Source organism: Denticeps clupeoides, chromosome 3 (genome assembly GCF_900700375.1).
Source record: "Denticeps clupeoides chromosome 3, fDenClu1.1, whole genome shotgun sequence".
Classification (NCBI taxonomy): domain Eukaryota; kingdom Metazoa; phylum Chordata; class Actinopteri; order Clupeiformes; family Denticipitidae; genus Denticeps; species Denticeps clupeoides.
Window position 1 is genome coordinate 5,619,049 of NC_041709.1, and position 18,505 is coordinate 5,637,553.

The following is an 18,505-nucleotide window of genomic DNA, read 5'->3' on the forward strand; positions in this document are numbered from 1 at the left end:
TCGTCTCCCCATCTCACCATCCATATGTGCACCATCCACCTCTTACCAGGCGGCTGCACCATTCCACCCATTTCTCTAGGCAATCTCAGCAAGGGTGTTTCCCAAACTGTGGCAATTAGGACTGTTGCCGGAGTGAAAAGCGAGAAGGAAAAAAATATATCCTTGGGCTGAACATTAATTATAGATCATTAACTTGATTGGAAACACGGGGGCTAAATACTTAATTAAGAATGGCACCCCTCATGGCACTGAAGAAGGGCCTCTGGGTTCAGATAAAGGCAGTGTTGAGGCCGAGGTGCTTATTAGGTTTGATTAATTTCGTCCCCCAACGGCGTGTTGAGGTTCAAGCTGAGTGGAAAACGCTAACTGGTGTGAAGGGGCACTACGGCGCACACCTGAGAGCGCAGCACAGCCAATGTGCCCATGGGTAAATGGTGCCAAAGCTATTCCCGGTCATAAAAGCAAACCTCTCACAGCCAAATTCACCTTGGATGACTGGCCAACAGACTGTTTTCCAGCCAATGATATACAAGGCCACTAAAAAAAGCCTTTGCAACGGAGACCAGGCAATATACGGCCTTCAACATGGTCAATGAAGCCAAGCCTGGATTAATCAAAATAACCACGTAGCATCAATATCTGTACAGGTACTTTGGTAGGCTGACTGCAAGTCCACTGAACTGAATATTATTTTAAAAAAAAACACGATCACCAGTGAGAAAATAATGTGTACTACAATCGTATTGAGCTGAGGGCCAAGGCTGTTTAACCATCATCTACAAGGCAGGTTGATGTATAACTGAACCAGTCTGCGGTGTCCATTGTTGCCTACTTCATTTCCATCTAAACCGCACACAGGTCAGGGGAGCAGCGGCAACCCTTCATTTAAAACGACTTGTTAGACAGTCACATTGTGCTTCAATAGAGTCCATGTTTCGGGTGACGACAGAGGAGGGTCCTGTGGGTGACAAATGAATCAAACAGATCCCACTTCAGACAACGGTTTTCCAGGCGGCTTCTTCATTTTGCTTCCAACAATAGCTTCCATTGAGGGAAAGAACCACAGCTCACCTCAGTTCTGTTTGCATGAGGTGCTGGAACAATACGTTCTCTGTCGCTGGTCATCTTAAACAAGCAATTTACACACATGGACACACTCACAGACACACACGTCACTTACTACCTGTGTGTGATGAGAGAGGAGAGTGGGGTCGGGGAAGTGCTGAAGACTGTCCACTTCCTATGAGGCTCTTTCGGTTGCTAGTCCTACAGCTAGAAAAAGAAAAAAAAAAATCACTATAAAGATGAAAAACGAAGCAGCAATAATATAGCATGATTCAGACTCATGATTCAGTGGCCACACACTGTGCACACAATTTTTAATTTTTTTTTAAATATGAATCTGTAACTACCCATGAACATTAAGTTTTATATCATTTTTGATGTTGATTAAATTAAATTAAATTTTATGCATAATAACCAAATTCATTGAAAATAATGTCACTGAATTGCTCAAAATTTGTGAAACTCAACAATTTGAGGATATTAAAAAAGAAAAGGCACTGGTTACTGAGGTTTGGAAGTAATGTGGACTATGACCAGAAGGGAGACACCCCAACAGTATACAGTTTCAGGTGTTCATATTAGAGGTGCAGAGCTAAATATGACCCATGACATGACTGTCATAAAATGTTATGACAACAGTAATTTATTTTGTAGGATCGTTATTTGCATGAATATTTTCATGATCCAGAACAATTATCAAGCAGAAAAAATTCTCCACTGCTCTAAAACATAGAATCAGAGATAACAATGAAGACTGAATCTGTGCAGAACACAGACAGCGCTTATTCAAAATAAATATAAAAAACTCTTCCATGGCTTATGCAGGATAGCCCTCACAAAGCTGGACGGTGACACAAAACCAATTACTGTAAATTTGTCGGACAAAAATTAAAACATTATCACTGACGTTCATCAGTCATAATGCCCCCATCTCTTGTGGTAGACACATAAACGGCAGATGCAAATGGAAAGTTGGTGAAAATGATCCAGATGACTAAGCCCAGATACTCAGCTGTCACTGTTGTCACTGTTACTGAAGGGATAAATAAATCGCAGTAAGTGAAGAGATCCATCATAAAGATAAATTAAAAAATCCAGTACAGTATCAGAGAATCAACATGACATACAGCAGGAATTTATGAATAATAATATATACACAGACGTCATTTAAAAATTACACAGCAATATCACAAATACATCCCAGATGAGTTTCTCTATGATGACATACAGCCTATGCTAGGTAAACACCTGCAGTCTGGGTCACGTTAAAAATTCACATCACACGGCCCCTTTGATGTAAATTCTACACCAGCCTATGCACCATCCGTATCATGGACACTTTCTACATGCCCTTCATCAAACAGTGCTAGAATTTCGATCTCCACATGCTAACGTACCGTCTCTCGGTCTTCCTCCACCGCCTGTACCACTTACTGCTGCCCAAATACTGCATCAAATTCACTACGTATGCGTCTTCAAAGGCTGTCCACATCCGAGCAGACACTCACGCTGCCATGCCCTGCAAAACGATATGGATGCATCCGGAGCGTTCCTCCAATGCAGAGGGGAAGTGTATGCACTTTTACTCCGTGTGCTCAGCCTAGACAGGAACAACCTCTATGTGAAATGAAGGGCAGGTGTTGCTGTGCAATGATACGCTTACAGCTCACAGATCCTCTTAGCAGCAGAGCTTAAGAGAAGGACAGATCAGAATCATTACTACACTGAGCATGCGTTCAAAAATTAGTACTTTCTAAAATAAATTTTAAATATATATGTTGTGAAGCAGGGGGGGGGGGTACACGTCCTGTCTTCACATGAGCTTCGACCAATGAGGCAATACCACTTGAGGTGATGAAAATGGCGCAGGTGTATTTACAGTGATGTAAGGTGTTCAAAGATTTATACAAAAAATTTGAAGAAAAATAAAAAACAGCATAAACCAGCAATATTTACAATTGGTACAGATTCACAGCATGACAGCAAGCTGCTGCAACAATATTCACAATCCACACCAATCCACAAGACAAAACTCCAAATCATACATACACTTACACATTAACAAAATAAACACAGGAGCTGAAAACGGTGTGTATGCGGAATTGTGTAAAACTATGGATGACTAGTGGGACTGAAGCAGTGGGTGCCTCACTGTTTGCGATTATTGTTGTGGTCTTAACAAATGAAACTTGCTGTGATATTTTCCTTTAATAAGACAAATCAAAAGGGGACCAAACTGCCACCAAGATCATTAAATACACACTTAAATGACTTATACACAGAAAGGTACAAGGGAGGGCCTGAGAGAGAGCAGACTTGCTCTGCATGCCTCCAAGTTCCCCAGGGCTGCGGATTCAGGGCTTTACTCCAGTCACAGATCACACAGCGCCCAATGGGGGAGGGAACCACGGAGGACACTGCAGGTGCCTCGTGGTTCTCATCTTAACGGCAGCTTGGTGCAGGCTGGCTGACTCTCAGCAAAGTCTTTTAGCTCATAAAGGCAACGCTAAAGGAGCATTACAGACCAATAGCTTTACAGAAAAGACATCTCCACTGTTTTTGGACAGGTGATTTGGGTTGATGAGGGGGTGGCGTCATGTTTTCTTTCCTCAATGTTCACATCACTCTTCACTATTTACACTTATGGCCCTTATCCAGAGCGCCTTACAATCAGTAGTTAGAGGGACGGTTCCCCTGGAGACACAACGATAGTAAGTGGGGTCTGAACATGTTCATAGGCAACACCACCATTCACCAAGCTCTTCAGACTCTGGGATTCATAAAACTCTTCTGTTCTATCAGGAAAAAATACCACTTACACTGAATTTATGAGGCATGAATACAGAGCACATAGGGTAGCAAAGCCAGAAGACAACGTTCAAAAAGAAGCAATTCTAGACTATTACAGAGCACACAGCTAAGCTGCTAAGAGTGCAGAGAGCCATCACAATACAGCAGGAACATGCTGCCATGTCCTCAGAGGTAAGTCAGCCAGTCACATGCTCTGCCCTGACTGACAGTAGATAATGGCCGCTCCACAGTAGGCGGGAGAGCGACAGCTTCAGGGGAGAGGAGTCTGTCTGTTCCATCTGCCTGTTTAAAGATGACACCGGTGTTGGGTTGGGCTGTCTGGACTGATACAAAATAAAAGGGATATTCTGTAATGCCAACAGAACAGTCAGAAGGGATAAATAATTCATCTGGGGCAACTGGTCAATGGCCCCCAGCTGAGACTCAGAACACCACACCTCCAGCCCCTCATCACTGGACGACATCTTGTTAAAAGGACAAAACTTGGTTCTCTCCATGGGGACAGCGACACCATATACACTTGTGCCAAGATTTCAGTAATAATTATAGACAATATTCTTTGTAGACAATAAAAAAAAAAGCACTTTTAACTATTCAAATGAAGAAATAAAAGTATTCAAATTAATATTTTTTTACATTATAAAAACATAACTGAACACAGAAAAAAGAAATAAGGTTATGTACTAAATAACAAAAAAAGCAAATAATACAAAATAAACAAGCAAAAAGTTTGAGTCTCTCCAAAGCAGGGAGCCTTGGCTGTGATGGCAGGATTTCACACTGCAGTCATGCAGCAGACATGAAGGTAAAAAGAGACGCCTCAGAAAAAAACAGAAGCATCAAACATATTTCTCTTGGTACAAAAATACTAAATATGCTTCCTGCATTGTATTCTTGAAAATGGCTTCAGTCTTCATCTTAGCAGGTGTGCCCAAACATTTGACGGGTAGTGTACATAAGAAATAAATACATTATTGGTACTGAAATGTTTAAAATCAAGAACTGTAGTGAAAACACTGTACCATTGGCATCCAAAAAATATATGTGACAGATTTTTCCCTTGACTTGGTATTCAGACAAAGCCTTTTTGAACGTTTTCATGTACCATCATATTCCAGATCCCATGCCTGCTTGTACATGTTCATAAAAGCGGCTGTAATTGTTTGAAATGAAGGGACAGGGTTAAATGCTAGAGTGTCAATCTGGCTGTTGCTTACATAAATTCAGTGGAAAACGACACACATACAGAGGATTCTTCATCCTGAATGGTCACTGATCTTCTAAATATGAAGTTTAGAGCTCACGGCTTTCTTTCATGAGCCCTTAATCCAGAGTGATAGATCTCCATTTTATCTGGTGTCGCAATGTTTTGCAAGAATACACACACACAGGGAAGCAATTAGACAATTTACCTAATCTACTTATATTTCAACCATTCAAAAAAGGGGAAAAACATAATGAGCCCAAGCTTCTGCAACAGACGAATAGCAGCAGTAAGAAGACTGTTACTCTCTATTCAGGTCACCCCATTCGCAGCGTGCCTTTGAGTGTTGGCTGGGATATATGCTGCAACTGTGAATTTTAGATTAGGATGAACTAGGATGGGGATGCAGTGCTCCAAAGGGAGGACAAAGGCGGCTTTGCCAGAGACGCTTCTGAGAAGCAGCATTGGCGTATTTGAGCTCTGCTGTGGCACAGACACGTGCGAGGATTCGGCGGTAAAAGCCAGTTGTTCAGGCCATTGTCTCCAGACTCTGCATTTGAATTAATCTAAAACTGCTGCAAAAAGCCAAGCAAAATCACGACACAGCAGAAATCGCACAAAGTCTTCGAACAGAACCAATCGACCAATCACATCCATGCAACAGCCGAGCTGGCGTAACTCTTAAGCTCAACGCTGTTATACTTGTTGACAGTCTTTTTACACATTGCTTGTGCCATTTTATTTAGATGCCTGAGCTGCTGGGCTGGAAAGACAACACCTCACCTCTCTAATTTCTTCACACGTCAAGCGAAAAAAAAAAACACAACACCTTCACAGACCAAGATTTCATAAATGACGTTGTGTCTGTACTGGGGGGTGGGGAATCACACGGTTGGGAAATGTGAGACATGGAGATGAAAGCAGGATGATGGCAGAAAGTGAGAGATGAAGAGACAGATAAGTCCCAGTGCTACAGCTCTCATTATTAGGGCTGAGGTTCAGCTCAGGGCATTCTGGGCATTGTTTCTATTAAGGTCAATCCCAAAGCGAGTCACGGTATTACCAAACTGCTAACAGGACTGGTATGGCTATTATGCAACTAATTATATTGTGATTATTATCCCCAGATGCAGCGGTCCCAGAGATCATTAACCATCAACATGACAAAGTTAACATCATGGTGGGTACAGGCCTGTGAGTAGCATGTCTCCCAACCAGCTGATGCCTACAGGTATTTCTATAAATGAGAATCCACACAGCAATTCGCCAACCAAACAAACGGCATCATATAATAATGAAATGGTCACAACAGTGAACTGCATAGAGCGCATGAGCACAACATGTACTATCCATGGACTGAACATGCCACGAGAGAGCGTAAATCCAGGCAGCATTAAGCTCCACTATAAAATAGGTCACACGGGGGATTACGATATGAATACAGTATGGTCTGAACAAAAGACTCTGCAGAACAGCGTAGACAGTAAAATACTGACCATCTGAGAGAAGGTCTCTCTCTCTCTCTAACAACGAGACAACTCCGGTAATGGTAAAGGGCTTTCATAAAAAGCCACTGACCAGCATTTACAAGGTTAAACTGGGATACGTGAGTCACCCGATAAACGGCATGGGGTAATGACATACAAGTGTGATGTCAGCGCTACCTGGAAGTTCTTTCAGAGCCAATCACTGCCAGTAGCCCTAGGTGAAAATTACCCGGGCGGGTCCCTGGTTACCCGGGTCGAGGTAATTAAAGAGTGTTTGTAAACATCCTCTGGGCGCCGCACATGGGCCACCCGATAATGCCCCGATAGTGATCAACCATTCACCCGTCACCGGGACTCACAATGGAGGAACTCCCGGACAATAGAGGAACAACACCCAGCTTATTGTTCAGGTCCCCAACACTATGTCTTCATGTCAAGGCAGAAACACAACAACATACTTAAAATTCACCAAAAAAAAAAAAAAAAAACTCAACAAACCTCTTTGACCGACGAAGGCGGACGCCGCTCAGGAAGTGTGGCATTGAAAAGTTTGCCAGCGCCATCCACAAGCTGGAGTCTGACATGGCTTGGAAGTCATGCCAGCACAGAGAGCTGGGCTGCCTCAGAAAGCCGGGTGAGGAGAAGCGCCGGCGGTCGCTCGGGAGCACAGCCCGCCCGCCAAAAGGGTCCCGGCAAGTTCTCCCTGAACCGGACTCCAAGCCAAACTTGATCTTCCCAGACACATCTGCAACCAGCTGCGGCATGCACACACAGCGGCGAGGGGACACGGCGTCCTCTGGAACGTCCTGGTTTTGGGCACTCTGTGGGCTTCAGCGAGAGCCGCTTCGGGTCATAAATCGCCGCACCCGCGACCTCCGCTTTAAAAGCGATGAGCTGTACATCCTTATGCAGGTATCGTCTCAGATGGTCTGCTTCCTTGTCCCTCTCTCTCTCTCTCGCTCGCTCACTCTCCGCTGTTATGGCTTTACTCACGCTGCTGAAACGTGCTCATGCTCCATATCATGTTTCAGGCATCTACCACTTGCCATCCAGAACAGGGGGAGGATTTACTGAGTCACAGTGCAGACGGCAGACGGCCCGGCTGGGGAAGGCTTCCAGCAAGGAACGGGTTTCTTGACATTTCACCCCCAGTAATGGCACCCACGACACTTGATAAGGAAATGGTCGTATCTTCCCTCTAATTTCTATTTCTTTAAGAAAACCAGCCTGAGCTGCACACACCCAAAACCTTTGATCTGGTCGTCTGTACTCCAATCTGGCCTCTTGGCAGATAACAGCGGTACGCAAGGGCACGCTCACCCGCTGCTGACAGATGACAGATGAAGTCAGGCGGCGGCCCCGGCAACCAGTCCTTACAATTAGCAGTTAAATTCAGGCCCCCCGGGGACATCCATTCATGTGTGAATAAGCACAGAGGACCAAGCAGCAAGACCTGCCCCGGCTCCGGGGAGGGCGGCGTGAAGCGGCGAGGCCCGGGGGCATGAGCGTGAGGTGACGTCACTTCAGCAGGTCCACCTGACTAGCGCTGATTCACAGCAAGGCAGGAGAGCGGACATTAACTACCGTTAAAACAGACGCTGCTTACACATGTCAGAACACAGACTAAAGATATCTTATCTCTCATGCTAGAATCAGTCACGACAGCCGCGCTGACGTAAAAAGAGAGCCGAAGCCTAGAATCTGTGCCCCCCCCCTCCACCTGTGTGTCCCTGTGCAGTTCGGTGGCAGCCCGTGGCCTAAATATGGATGCACTCTGGTTCTCTGTTCCCAAAGCGAGGGGGTGATTCAAAGACACTGGCACTCCACTGATTCAGCTGTGTGGGTACCTGACTAAGAGCCCAGAGTCACTCAGCAGAACCTGGCAGCCACAATGAAAGCGGTGTATGTGCAGTACTGTCTAGCGTCTGCTGAATGGTTTTTCACAGCCACGTGAAAGCAGGCCAAACCAGAGCTCAACATAACAAGAATGTGACAAGAAACATCCCGTGATTCAGAAAATGAGTCGTCTCATGATATGAGACGCTGCACCGTAACCATTTATACCAAGACACTAATGGTATTAATGAGATCACTTTTCACATTAATTGTCTTTAACATTTCACATTACTGTTCACATTACAATTTCTTATTGTATGGCTAATTACCTGTAAATAAATGGCCCTTAAGTGTAAACAGGACCGAACATTGGCAAAAATTACCATGCATTACATAATTACTTACAAGCTTAAAAAACATTAGTATTCGCAACTTTTGCATCATTGGGGGCTGTTTTTTTTGCTTGGGAACGATAAAGAAATTGCTTGCAGAAGATGGTGGCGCACACAGTTGCAGCGGCTCGGCTTCATCTAATTTCATTGTACTTGTTACAATGACAAGAAAGATATTCCGATTCTCTAGTTTGGTTTTATGCAGGTTTAAGTGTAATTTAAGTAAAAATTGGGTTTGATTGGGTGCCCTTGCACACAGGTGGTGGTATTATTATCAATGTAATTATCTGTATTTCCAAAAAACAATCAAATTAAATCAATCAAGGTTAAAACAATGAAGATCCACAATAAGTGCATTGTAAGGACTACTAATAAAACCGCACACTATAAAAAAGGTCCAGGCTTAGTGACACACACAGCCAGAAAGGTACCATAGACTAATAAAAAGCTTGCTTTCCCTACATCAACACATAAATACACTTCAGGACATTACAAGCAACGACTGATTAATATCAATTATTTTTTTTGTCTCAAGTTTAATGATGCACTAAATCAGAACATGCATCAAGTCCCAGTCTCACTAATGCATTCTAAAAGCGCAAATACAAATTAAACACAAACACATAAATTAGCTTCAGGGTATCTTCATTTCAATTACACAGCAATTCATTTTCACACATATCAGATCCGGACACAGCCTTATGCAGCAAGTTCAACTGATGCAACAACAAAGGGGTGGATCCAAAAGAAGGAAATAGTGAGTGAGATGTTGAAGAGAATAAATAGTTCCTTCAAAAGATGACATTTACAAAGAAGAATGATATCACTGAATATGCACCTAAATGATTTTTGCCTTCAGAGGACTGACGTTCAGCACAGACAGTTCTACAAACAAGGCAGCTATATTGAAGAAGGTGCTCTTACCTCCAGAAATGAAAAGCATGAAGCGGGCTGCAAGGGCTGCAGGGGCTTGTGGGAGTTGGGCTCAAGCTTCTCGGAGTGAGGCTGGAAGTTAAATTGAGTTTCATAAGTAGTGATTCGGACTGTCATGTTCGAGCAGAGCCCATTGGTGGCGGAACGTACTCGCACGCTAGCATACATTAGCGCACTGGCAAATATGTAATTTGCACAACGCAACAACATACAGTTTTCAGACAAATAAGCATATTTTCCATTCCGGCTAACTGTTTCATAGTTACAGAAAAACCTTAAGAATCCCAACAAACCATAAAGCAGAACACTGTGCCTGCATGTGAAATACAGCCGCTGTGCCTTTAAGAGCAGGCGTAAACACTCTGCAGTAGCTCCAAATGCTCTAAGCAATTGATTATCGGAACCTAAAATTCAGCTCATGAAGAATGCACATAAAATGAAAACTGTCCTCATTCGGACATCTGGGATCGGTAACATGGCAAATGTCATCAGTAAACATTCACACGGAGAGTGAAGTCCAGCCTGCAAACCTAATCAGCAGTGTCAGCAGCTGATAAAAGATGGCCACACTGGACCGTAAATGAAGTGTGTGTCGCTACTGGCAACCAAATTAAATCAATCAGGTAGCCTGGAAAATGCTGGCTCTGGAGAAAGGTAAGCAGAGTTAGTGGGCTGCAAAGCCACATTAGCTCTGCTGCAGTGCAAGGTAAATATGTGGTGTGTGACCTCAATCGTTCGTAAAGGACAAGGTTTTTCTTTTCCTCCCCCTACACCTGGGCGTCAGCATCATGTTAACATGTGCAGGGTGGTAAAGGGTGCTTTTACACACAAAACATTTTGCTGTTGTGTCATCAGTCACACACCAATGACAACCAGGCTTCCAGCAAGGACACTTCAGTTCAGCTTGCTGATCAGAGACAAAAACCTTAACGTTCATCACTGACCTGACCAGATAATTATTAGGCATGTTCTATGTGCGTGTGCCTGGATGTCACTGTAACCAAGCCAACAGGAGACAAAGCTACAAGTGTTTTTGATCAAGGGTGTCAAAACATATACACACAATACGACATACATACATACACTACTGCTAGCTAGCTGCAGAGTATTTACAATTGCGGATGCTGCTACAGGGTTTCTGTAGATTTAAGGAAGCATAATGTAAGACTTTTTAAGACCCTTTTAAGGTCACTTTCATTAAATTTAAGATCAACTAAATAAGAGTTTCTCAGCAAACACTATGAGGGCCAGATACTTTTATCTGATTTTATCTTAAGTAATATATTATTATTTGATTTATTAATGTTCCTTCCAAAGTTGTGTTATTTTTTAGCCTGTGTCAATGTTACCAGACTCTTATTACTTGTAGTGCAGCAAGCCACTAGGGGGTGGCTGCAACATTTTTGGTTTCTTAATTCACCTGGGCTGCTGTTGTGAGGTCACACCTACGACTTGTAAAACGTGCAGGGTACGTTAAGAAAGTTGCATTGTTATATGCGGTGGGTGTGGCTTTGAATGGCAAACATAAATAGAGTAAGAGCTGAGGTGTGGTATTTGCCTAAAACTTCCAGCAATAATAAATGCTCTGTTTTTATTTAGCCTCACCACCTACCCCAGGGTTTTATATATGTTGTTTATGTGGTCACAATCACCTGATGACTGTGGCCAGGACTTGAAAATCACAATTAACATTGTAAAAAAAAAAATGTAATACAATTATTTACAACAGCGAATTTATTTACAAGTAAATCTTCCGGAAAGGATGGTACTATAGACCAGAAATTTATGTTTGATGACTGGGCAGCCAGTCTCAGTTTACTCAGTTGGTAAACTTCAAGAGAATGACATAACATATTATCATGTCATGGCTGCACCTGTAAACCGGGAAGTGCTCAGCACGCCAAGACCGGATTACTGACAGACTGAGATCATTCCTGATAAATTCTTACTATTCCTGATTCAGTCATAGCAGATATTTTTTAATATAAGGAGAACCCGTCTGCTGGTCAGTACAGAATTTAGGCATCTATCTCCATATGCGGTTCTTCTAATTCTGATCTCATACACAAAAAAGCAAAACGCACATTAGAAATTCGGAAATGCATTGGGTCCGCAGTATATTTTTTAAAAATACCTTTAAATCTAGATTTAAGGATTACTAGTCATCTTTAATGATATTTAAGGTCAAAATTTTAAAAAATCTAATTTACGACTTTTTAAGACTTTAGGGATCTACAGAAACCCTGTGCTACTGTGGCAACACTGCCGACCGTACCAAATCTAAGTCACATCGATCAGGGGTGGAAAAAAAAACAACAACAAAAAGGCCCTGCCGGAAAGATGAAGACGCAAACCACGACCTGGATGCAGAAGGCAAGAGATGAATGAGAGAGATGGATGGAGGGAAATACTCACTCCAGTGTGAGCCCTGGAATCCTCAGCCTCTCCCGTTGGGCTTTCATGGCTGCTCTGCGCTCTCTCCCGCTATTGTGCACATGATATAGTCACCCTTCCCGCACCCCACTGAACTGACAAAGAGCCAGAACGAGCCACCATGCAGGAAAGGGGTTGGCGCAAGCTCTCGCAGAAAGGAGAAAGGAAAAAAGGGTTGGGGAAGGGAAGGAAAGAAAGGGGGAAAGCCCCAGTTTTTCCCCTTCCCTCCTTTAACTTGTATCCCGGGCTGTCAGATGAGATCGTCAGCTGCCTGTGGAGGGTGGACAATGCCCCCCTCCCTCTCGTTCTCTTTCCACCTCCCCCTTCTTCCCCCACCCGAGAGCACGCCCCCCTCTGCCTCGCAAACACACACACATGCTAGCTGCATCCACCACGCAGCCCCTCCTCCACCTGCCAGACTTCTTGCATCACCACAGCAAGACAATCAACATGCAGAAAAGCCCTGGGCTCCAAAACCCAGACACATTCGAATCTTCTAAAGCACAACAGCAGTTCCTCAGACACTGGCGCATCCATCAGAAAAGGAGCACAGATCCCACTTAAAGGCACAGCAGATCCCGCTACTAGCAAGCTATGCATTGTGCCCAGTGGCGATCTGCTCATTGCCGCTGTGAATAGATGCTGTAGGCATTTAAAAGAGCAGTGGTGAGTGAGTTCAGCGGTCACGTTGCATGCGTGCACCATTAATGAGCTTAGTGTCGTGAAACACAAAATCCCGTGTGCAGAAAGTCTATGCAAAATAGCTGGGAAAAAATTAATATACCATGCACAAATTTTTTTGTTCAGTTATTAAGCTGCAAAACTACAGATGGTGACATCATTATCCCTACACAACAAAAACAATGCTTCTCTCCTTTACCGCAATGCTGCAGAAAATAGGGTGGGATTCTTCTGCTACTGCAAAGGTGAAAACAATGATACAAATGGTATAAATGAGAGCATTCACCATACTCTAGGGTGGAAAGATGCCGAACCACATTTTCCCTTTTGCTCCAGCATAGAGTGTCTTCACCCTAGAGTGAACCTACTGACACCTGCTTGGTGTACTTTCCAGCAACATATGAATTGTTCGTAAGAGGAAAACAGTCACAGTTGACAGTGTGCATTGGATCAAAGTAAGGAACGGTGTGGCGGCCAGCAGCTAACTGGGGCGTAAGATGGAAGCGAAGTCGGTTAAGCACCTACTGCAGAGGAAAAAGTAGGGCATAACTAAACCAGCCCAGCGAGCCACTCATTCTTACTCTACAAGAACAGCCAAAGACTCATTTCCAGTTCCTGACAGGCTAAACAGAGGCCAAATACATTAATAATATTTTGTACCGCTATCTTATTGACCAGTAATAATCCATTTTGGGGTTTTGTATGGTAGAGTCCAGGGGTCGGGAATCTGCAGCTCTGGACTCGCATGCAGTTCTTTCATCCTTACATTGCAGCTCCCCCTGTAGCTTTGGAAAAATAAATAATTTAAATGTATTCTATTTTTATTTGTTTAACACTATTGTGATCTCTTAACTTTAAAATGCAATGTGTTTAATGTTGTCACTCAAAATATGCATCACAATTGTCCCTGTCATGATTGTCCCTGTCATGATTCCGAGACCTCAGACTCAGAAGGCATGCCCCCATAGGCAGATGAAACACAAATGAGAACGGTGACGTCCTCTGTATGGTGATGTGCTACTTTGACTTTTTGGGACCGTTACACTGGATTTGCCCCTTTTACCCTGTTTGCTCCTTGCTATATCAATAATTTTAAACAAATATGCCTTGGTAAATAAAAAATGGAACTTCATCAAATTATTCAACAGTTATGCCTAAGGGCTGATTCACATGGTACTGCATGCATTTAAATATTTTCATCTGGTTGTGCCCGATTTCCGTTCTCTCTGGATGTCTGGGAGGAAAAGCCATGTCCAGACGTAAATTTGCAGGCCAAAGATGAGTCATCTCAATCAGCCCTAAAACTCCTTCACTGTCCGTCTTTATGCAGGGAATATCTCTGGCCACATCAGCATCATTAATTCTATATTGTATATAATTATACATTAATTGCATTGATCTTGTACATTTTGACAAAACACTCCTTGTTGTACAACATGGCTTTTGCAGCATAACTGTAAAATGTTGTCTCAATGACACACAGAACACCGATTCTGAGCTCTGCAACTATTTGCGTAGCAGTTTATGCATTCGCATCAGGTCCTGAGGCCAAACACCAACTATGACTGTTTGCCTGACAAACTGAACCTCATCCCAGCAACTGGCAATCAGCTTGGCCCAACAACCCTCAGCCAAGCAGCAGCCATCTTTAAGAGAACATTTATCATGCGCAGTATGCATTAATCATATTGGACATATCATAAATCACCAACGGGGAGGGCAAAGATTCATTGACAAGCTATTCCTCAGTCTTTCTGTGCATTGACTGCAAATCCATCAACACCACCAAACCATAGAATCACAACATTACCCGAAAGAGGGCGGGTTTCGCCGTGATCCACTTTCCTTCTATTGTCCCCAATATAAATAGTACTTTTGTGGCCTATATACACAATAAAGAAAGAAAGACAGGATGTTCCTATTCTGAAAAGAAAATAATGGGAGGTTGTGTGACATGAAGCTGCTTTGTGAAAAAGTTTGCTTCCAACAAGACAGAGTAGTGAAGAAGGTGAAGTGAAGGCTGTGGGAAATGAACATGGCCAAGTAATACTGGGCTTTGCTGGGGAAACAGCACATGCAGGTAAAATAGACAGTAGGAGGTGCTCTCTAGCACAAGTTCATAAAAAGCATGAACAAATACGAAGTGTGCGACACTTGTTCAGAGAATGCCGATGCTCTGGTTTGGTTTGATGTTCTGGTTTCAGAGATACTGCCAGTCATTTATGCAAAGTATTTTAATACGCCAGCCACAATCTCCCAAGTCATTAAGGTCACAGTAAAAATAGAAGGCTGCTGATATATTTAGTCCTCTGAAAACGAAAGTCAGACCCCTCTCTGACAGACTAAACAGCCACACGTAAAGAAAGCTGCCTGTAAATATTTACCACAGCCCTCCACCCAAACACACACAACCCGGCAAGCATTACACTTCCATAAACACAATAACCAGACTTCATTCAATTCAATAGAGCACCGCTCAGACGCAAAATTAGATAGACCTGAGAACAAAAGCATTTCCATGGTAACGTCAGGTCACAGACTGCCACTGTCACACAGCCTTTCCCCTGCAGGTCTCCCAGCCGCCATTACTGTCTCATCTCCATGTGAATGTGCGGAGAGGGCAGGTGCCCTTATTACACCTCGCACTGCACCTTGTTTACTCCGAGCCTCCAGTACTGCTCGCCTGGTCCCTCCATCTCTGAAGGTAAAAGGAAAACATTCATCTAGACTCTTCTCCGTCTTGGCCTCTCGGTGGTGGAATGAACTTCCCCTCGAGGTCAGAACAGCTCAGTCACTGAGCACCTTCAAACGACAGCTCAAGACCTTCCTCTTTAAAGAATATTTAGATTAAATTGTAATTTTCTTGGTGTCGAACTTTGTGTACAGAATCTACAACAGAGTGAATAAAATAGATGTATTCATAGTTGGGGTCCTAGTGAACCGGAATTGATCTCTTCATCGATGGTAACTTGAAAGCACGTTGTAAGTCGCTCTGGATAAGGGCGTCTGCCAAATGCCGTAAATGTAAATGTACCTCGGCTGCTGCACTACAATCCCTCCCCTACAAGAACATGTAGAGGCTTCTATGAGGTGAGCAACATGAAATACCTGAGAGACTGATGCCTTTGTTGAGACCGAAGCTAGAAATGAAAAAGCTAGAAGGTACTGAATTCTACCTGATAGAATTTTATTCCCTATCCAGCAAAGGCACGTAAGAGACACATAATCCAACTGTGGGGCACTGTCAACTTTCAGGTCTTTCCACAAAAACTAGGACATGAACTCACATGTACATGAACACAAGACAATTACTGACCTGAAATACTGATGCTGATCAAAAAAGTAGAATCCCCATGGAGACTGGGCATGTAAACACACTGCAGTTTACACACTCTCAACGGCAGTCTTTAATTTAACATGAAATGTTTCCGAGAATCTGCTCTTCAAAACCCTTTCATAAAAATAAAGAAAACTCAGGGTTTCCATTAGGTTAATTAGGACTTCAGAAAGTACACACTGTCTGAACATAAATGAAAAAGCAGCTTAGCCAGAGCCATAAAAGCTCTAATCAAGTCGTCCCCATGTTGGTACATCTGCCCAGCCAATTTAACCTCTAGTCACTCAGATTAGTGTAATGCCAGCCCAACACTGCAAACAGAGCTGAGAAATAAAAGACTTGAGTAAATTCAAGACAAGTATAGAAGAACCATTTGTTTCAGAGTGAGCGTGTAATATATGATCTTCCAGTTCATCAAAAAACGCTGCAGCTCTTTAGTTTTGAGGCCTACAGTCTAATATGCATATGAGAATGAAGTAGCTGCTGACTGGCAGAATTCAAGGGTACATGCCACTGTACAGAGGCAACAGTCTAATTTGGCAGTCATTTTCAATTACGAGGCCACACGTGTAAAATAGAATTCCCCCTCAAAGAACAGGAAGCGCCACAATTTTACCTAAAAATCTCTGATAACATGTCAATTAACTACAACGTTAATTATCTTGTTACAGTGACACTGCATTCCCGGGCAATGCAACTGAGCAGTTTGCAGGGGCAGTGGTGGCCTAGTGTGTAAGGGAGCGGACCCATAATCAGAAGATTGCGGTATCCCGAACCGTCAAGGTGCCACTGAGGTGCCACTGAGCAAAGCACCGTCCCCACACACTGCTCCCCAGGTGCCTGTCATGGCTGCCCACTGCTCACCAAGGGTGATGGGTAAAAAGCAGAGGACACATTTCATTGCGTGCACAGTGTGCTGTGCTGCAGTGCATCACAATGACATCTTGGTTTGAGAGTGCGCTTCAATGCTTTGTTTCTATTGGTTGTGTGTTAATGCATCAGGTCAATGTTAAACATAATTTAACCACAGCGCTTGATCACAGTGTCTGAAGAGGTTGCTTGCCACTCTGCTGGTGCAGAAAAAGATGTCTTTCAGGCACGCGTCCCATAGAAATTGATGGGATTCATGTAGTAAACGAGGTTTGGTCCTGTGAGTTTGTGGTCTCCTGGTTCATAGGTTATATTGTTACACATAAGGCTACAATGACTGCAGAGCAGTCATGACAATACTGCCCTGGTCCAGTGCCACAACCACAGACAATGAGGCACCTGGTCATGTTATCTAAGAGGTTGGCTGCGTGTACGTGTCATTTACCTGAGGAAGAGATGGCATTGATTGGTAGTGCGATGCCTCTGCTGGTAAAGTTCCTATGACATGTACCATTTACAGCATTTACCAGACGCCCTTATCCAGAGTGACTTACAATCAGTAGTTACAGGGACAGACCCCCCTGGAGTAACTTAGGGTTAAGCGTCTTGCTCAGGGACACAACGGTGGTGTTTGAACCTGGGACTTCTGGTTTATAGGCAAGTGTGTTACCCACTAGGCTGCTACCACCCTACCATCTAACTAAAGACTGTTGCAGACCTCATACATCCTTTCCTGACCACAGTTTTCCCCAGGTGGCCTCTTTCAGCAGAACAATTCACAATCGAACTGCAAAAACTTGAAGTATGGTTGGATTTGGCTTGTTCACATAGCCTCCGAATTCAATCCGATCAAGCATCTATGGGATGTGCTAGAAGAAATGTATAGATCTTAAAAGGATGCTAACATGTTGCTGACAGTTCAGAGATATGGCAGTGTAAGGGACCTATGCGGTATTTAAATGCATTGTGTAGTCTCTTAAGTGTGTGTGTTTGTGTGTGTTCAAAAGGAACTGAATACATTTGCAAGGCAAGTTAATTTTTTTTATTATATTTCTAAGCTGTATGGTTTCTCTAATTCGTATGCTCGTTTACATAGAATTTTGTGGTTTGCAGATATTATTCTGCAGAATAAAATCTAATGACCTCTATTCATTCCATATTCCTTTCCTACAAGACTGGTGGCCACTGCCTGAATTATAAAAAAAGATACAAGAAATGGAGAAAAAAAAACTACTCACAAACTTCCTCTTCTGGGAAGGCTGAGCTCTTTCTGTGGATGAAAGAACAAAAGTGTGTCAGTAAAAACGTGTGACAAATGGAAAATTAACACATTGTTATCTATGGGGAAGCATGTGACAATCCAGTCTATAGACAAAGAAAATGTCAAACAATAAAATCAAAGTCACAGAAACATAAAGAATTCAAAATGAATGGTCTCTCAAACAAAATCTTTAAG

At 43.2% G+C, this 18,505-nt stretch overlaps 1 protein-coding gene across 17 annotated transcripts in view; it reads right to left on the bottom strand.

The window, feature by feature from the left end:
- mast4 (microtubule associated serine/threonine kinase family member 4) overlaps positions 1-18,505 on the bottom strand; it is a 74,696-nt gene that overhangs the window by 20,285 nt on the left and 35,906 nt on the right. For 5 of the 17 annotated variants that reach the window (XM_028974322.1, XM_028974320.1, XM_028974333.1 and 2 more), the window contains 2 exons: positions 18,288-18,319; positions 1,181-1,272 (listed from right to left, as the gene is read on the bottom strand). In XM_028974322.1, the coding sequence (XP_028830155.1) occupies positions 1,181-1,272; positions 18,288-18,319 (124 nt within the window). Of the gene's footprint in view, positions 1-1,180; positions 1,273-2,462; positions 2,711-7,065; positions 7,554-9,719; positions 9,801-12,143; positions 12,438-18,287; positions 18,320-18,505 lie in introns of those variants that run through there. The other 12 variants (XM_028974321.1, XM_028974324.1, XM_028974335.1 and 9 more) reach the window with 10 other exon arrangements.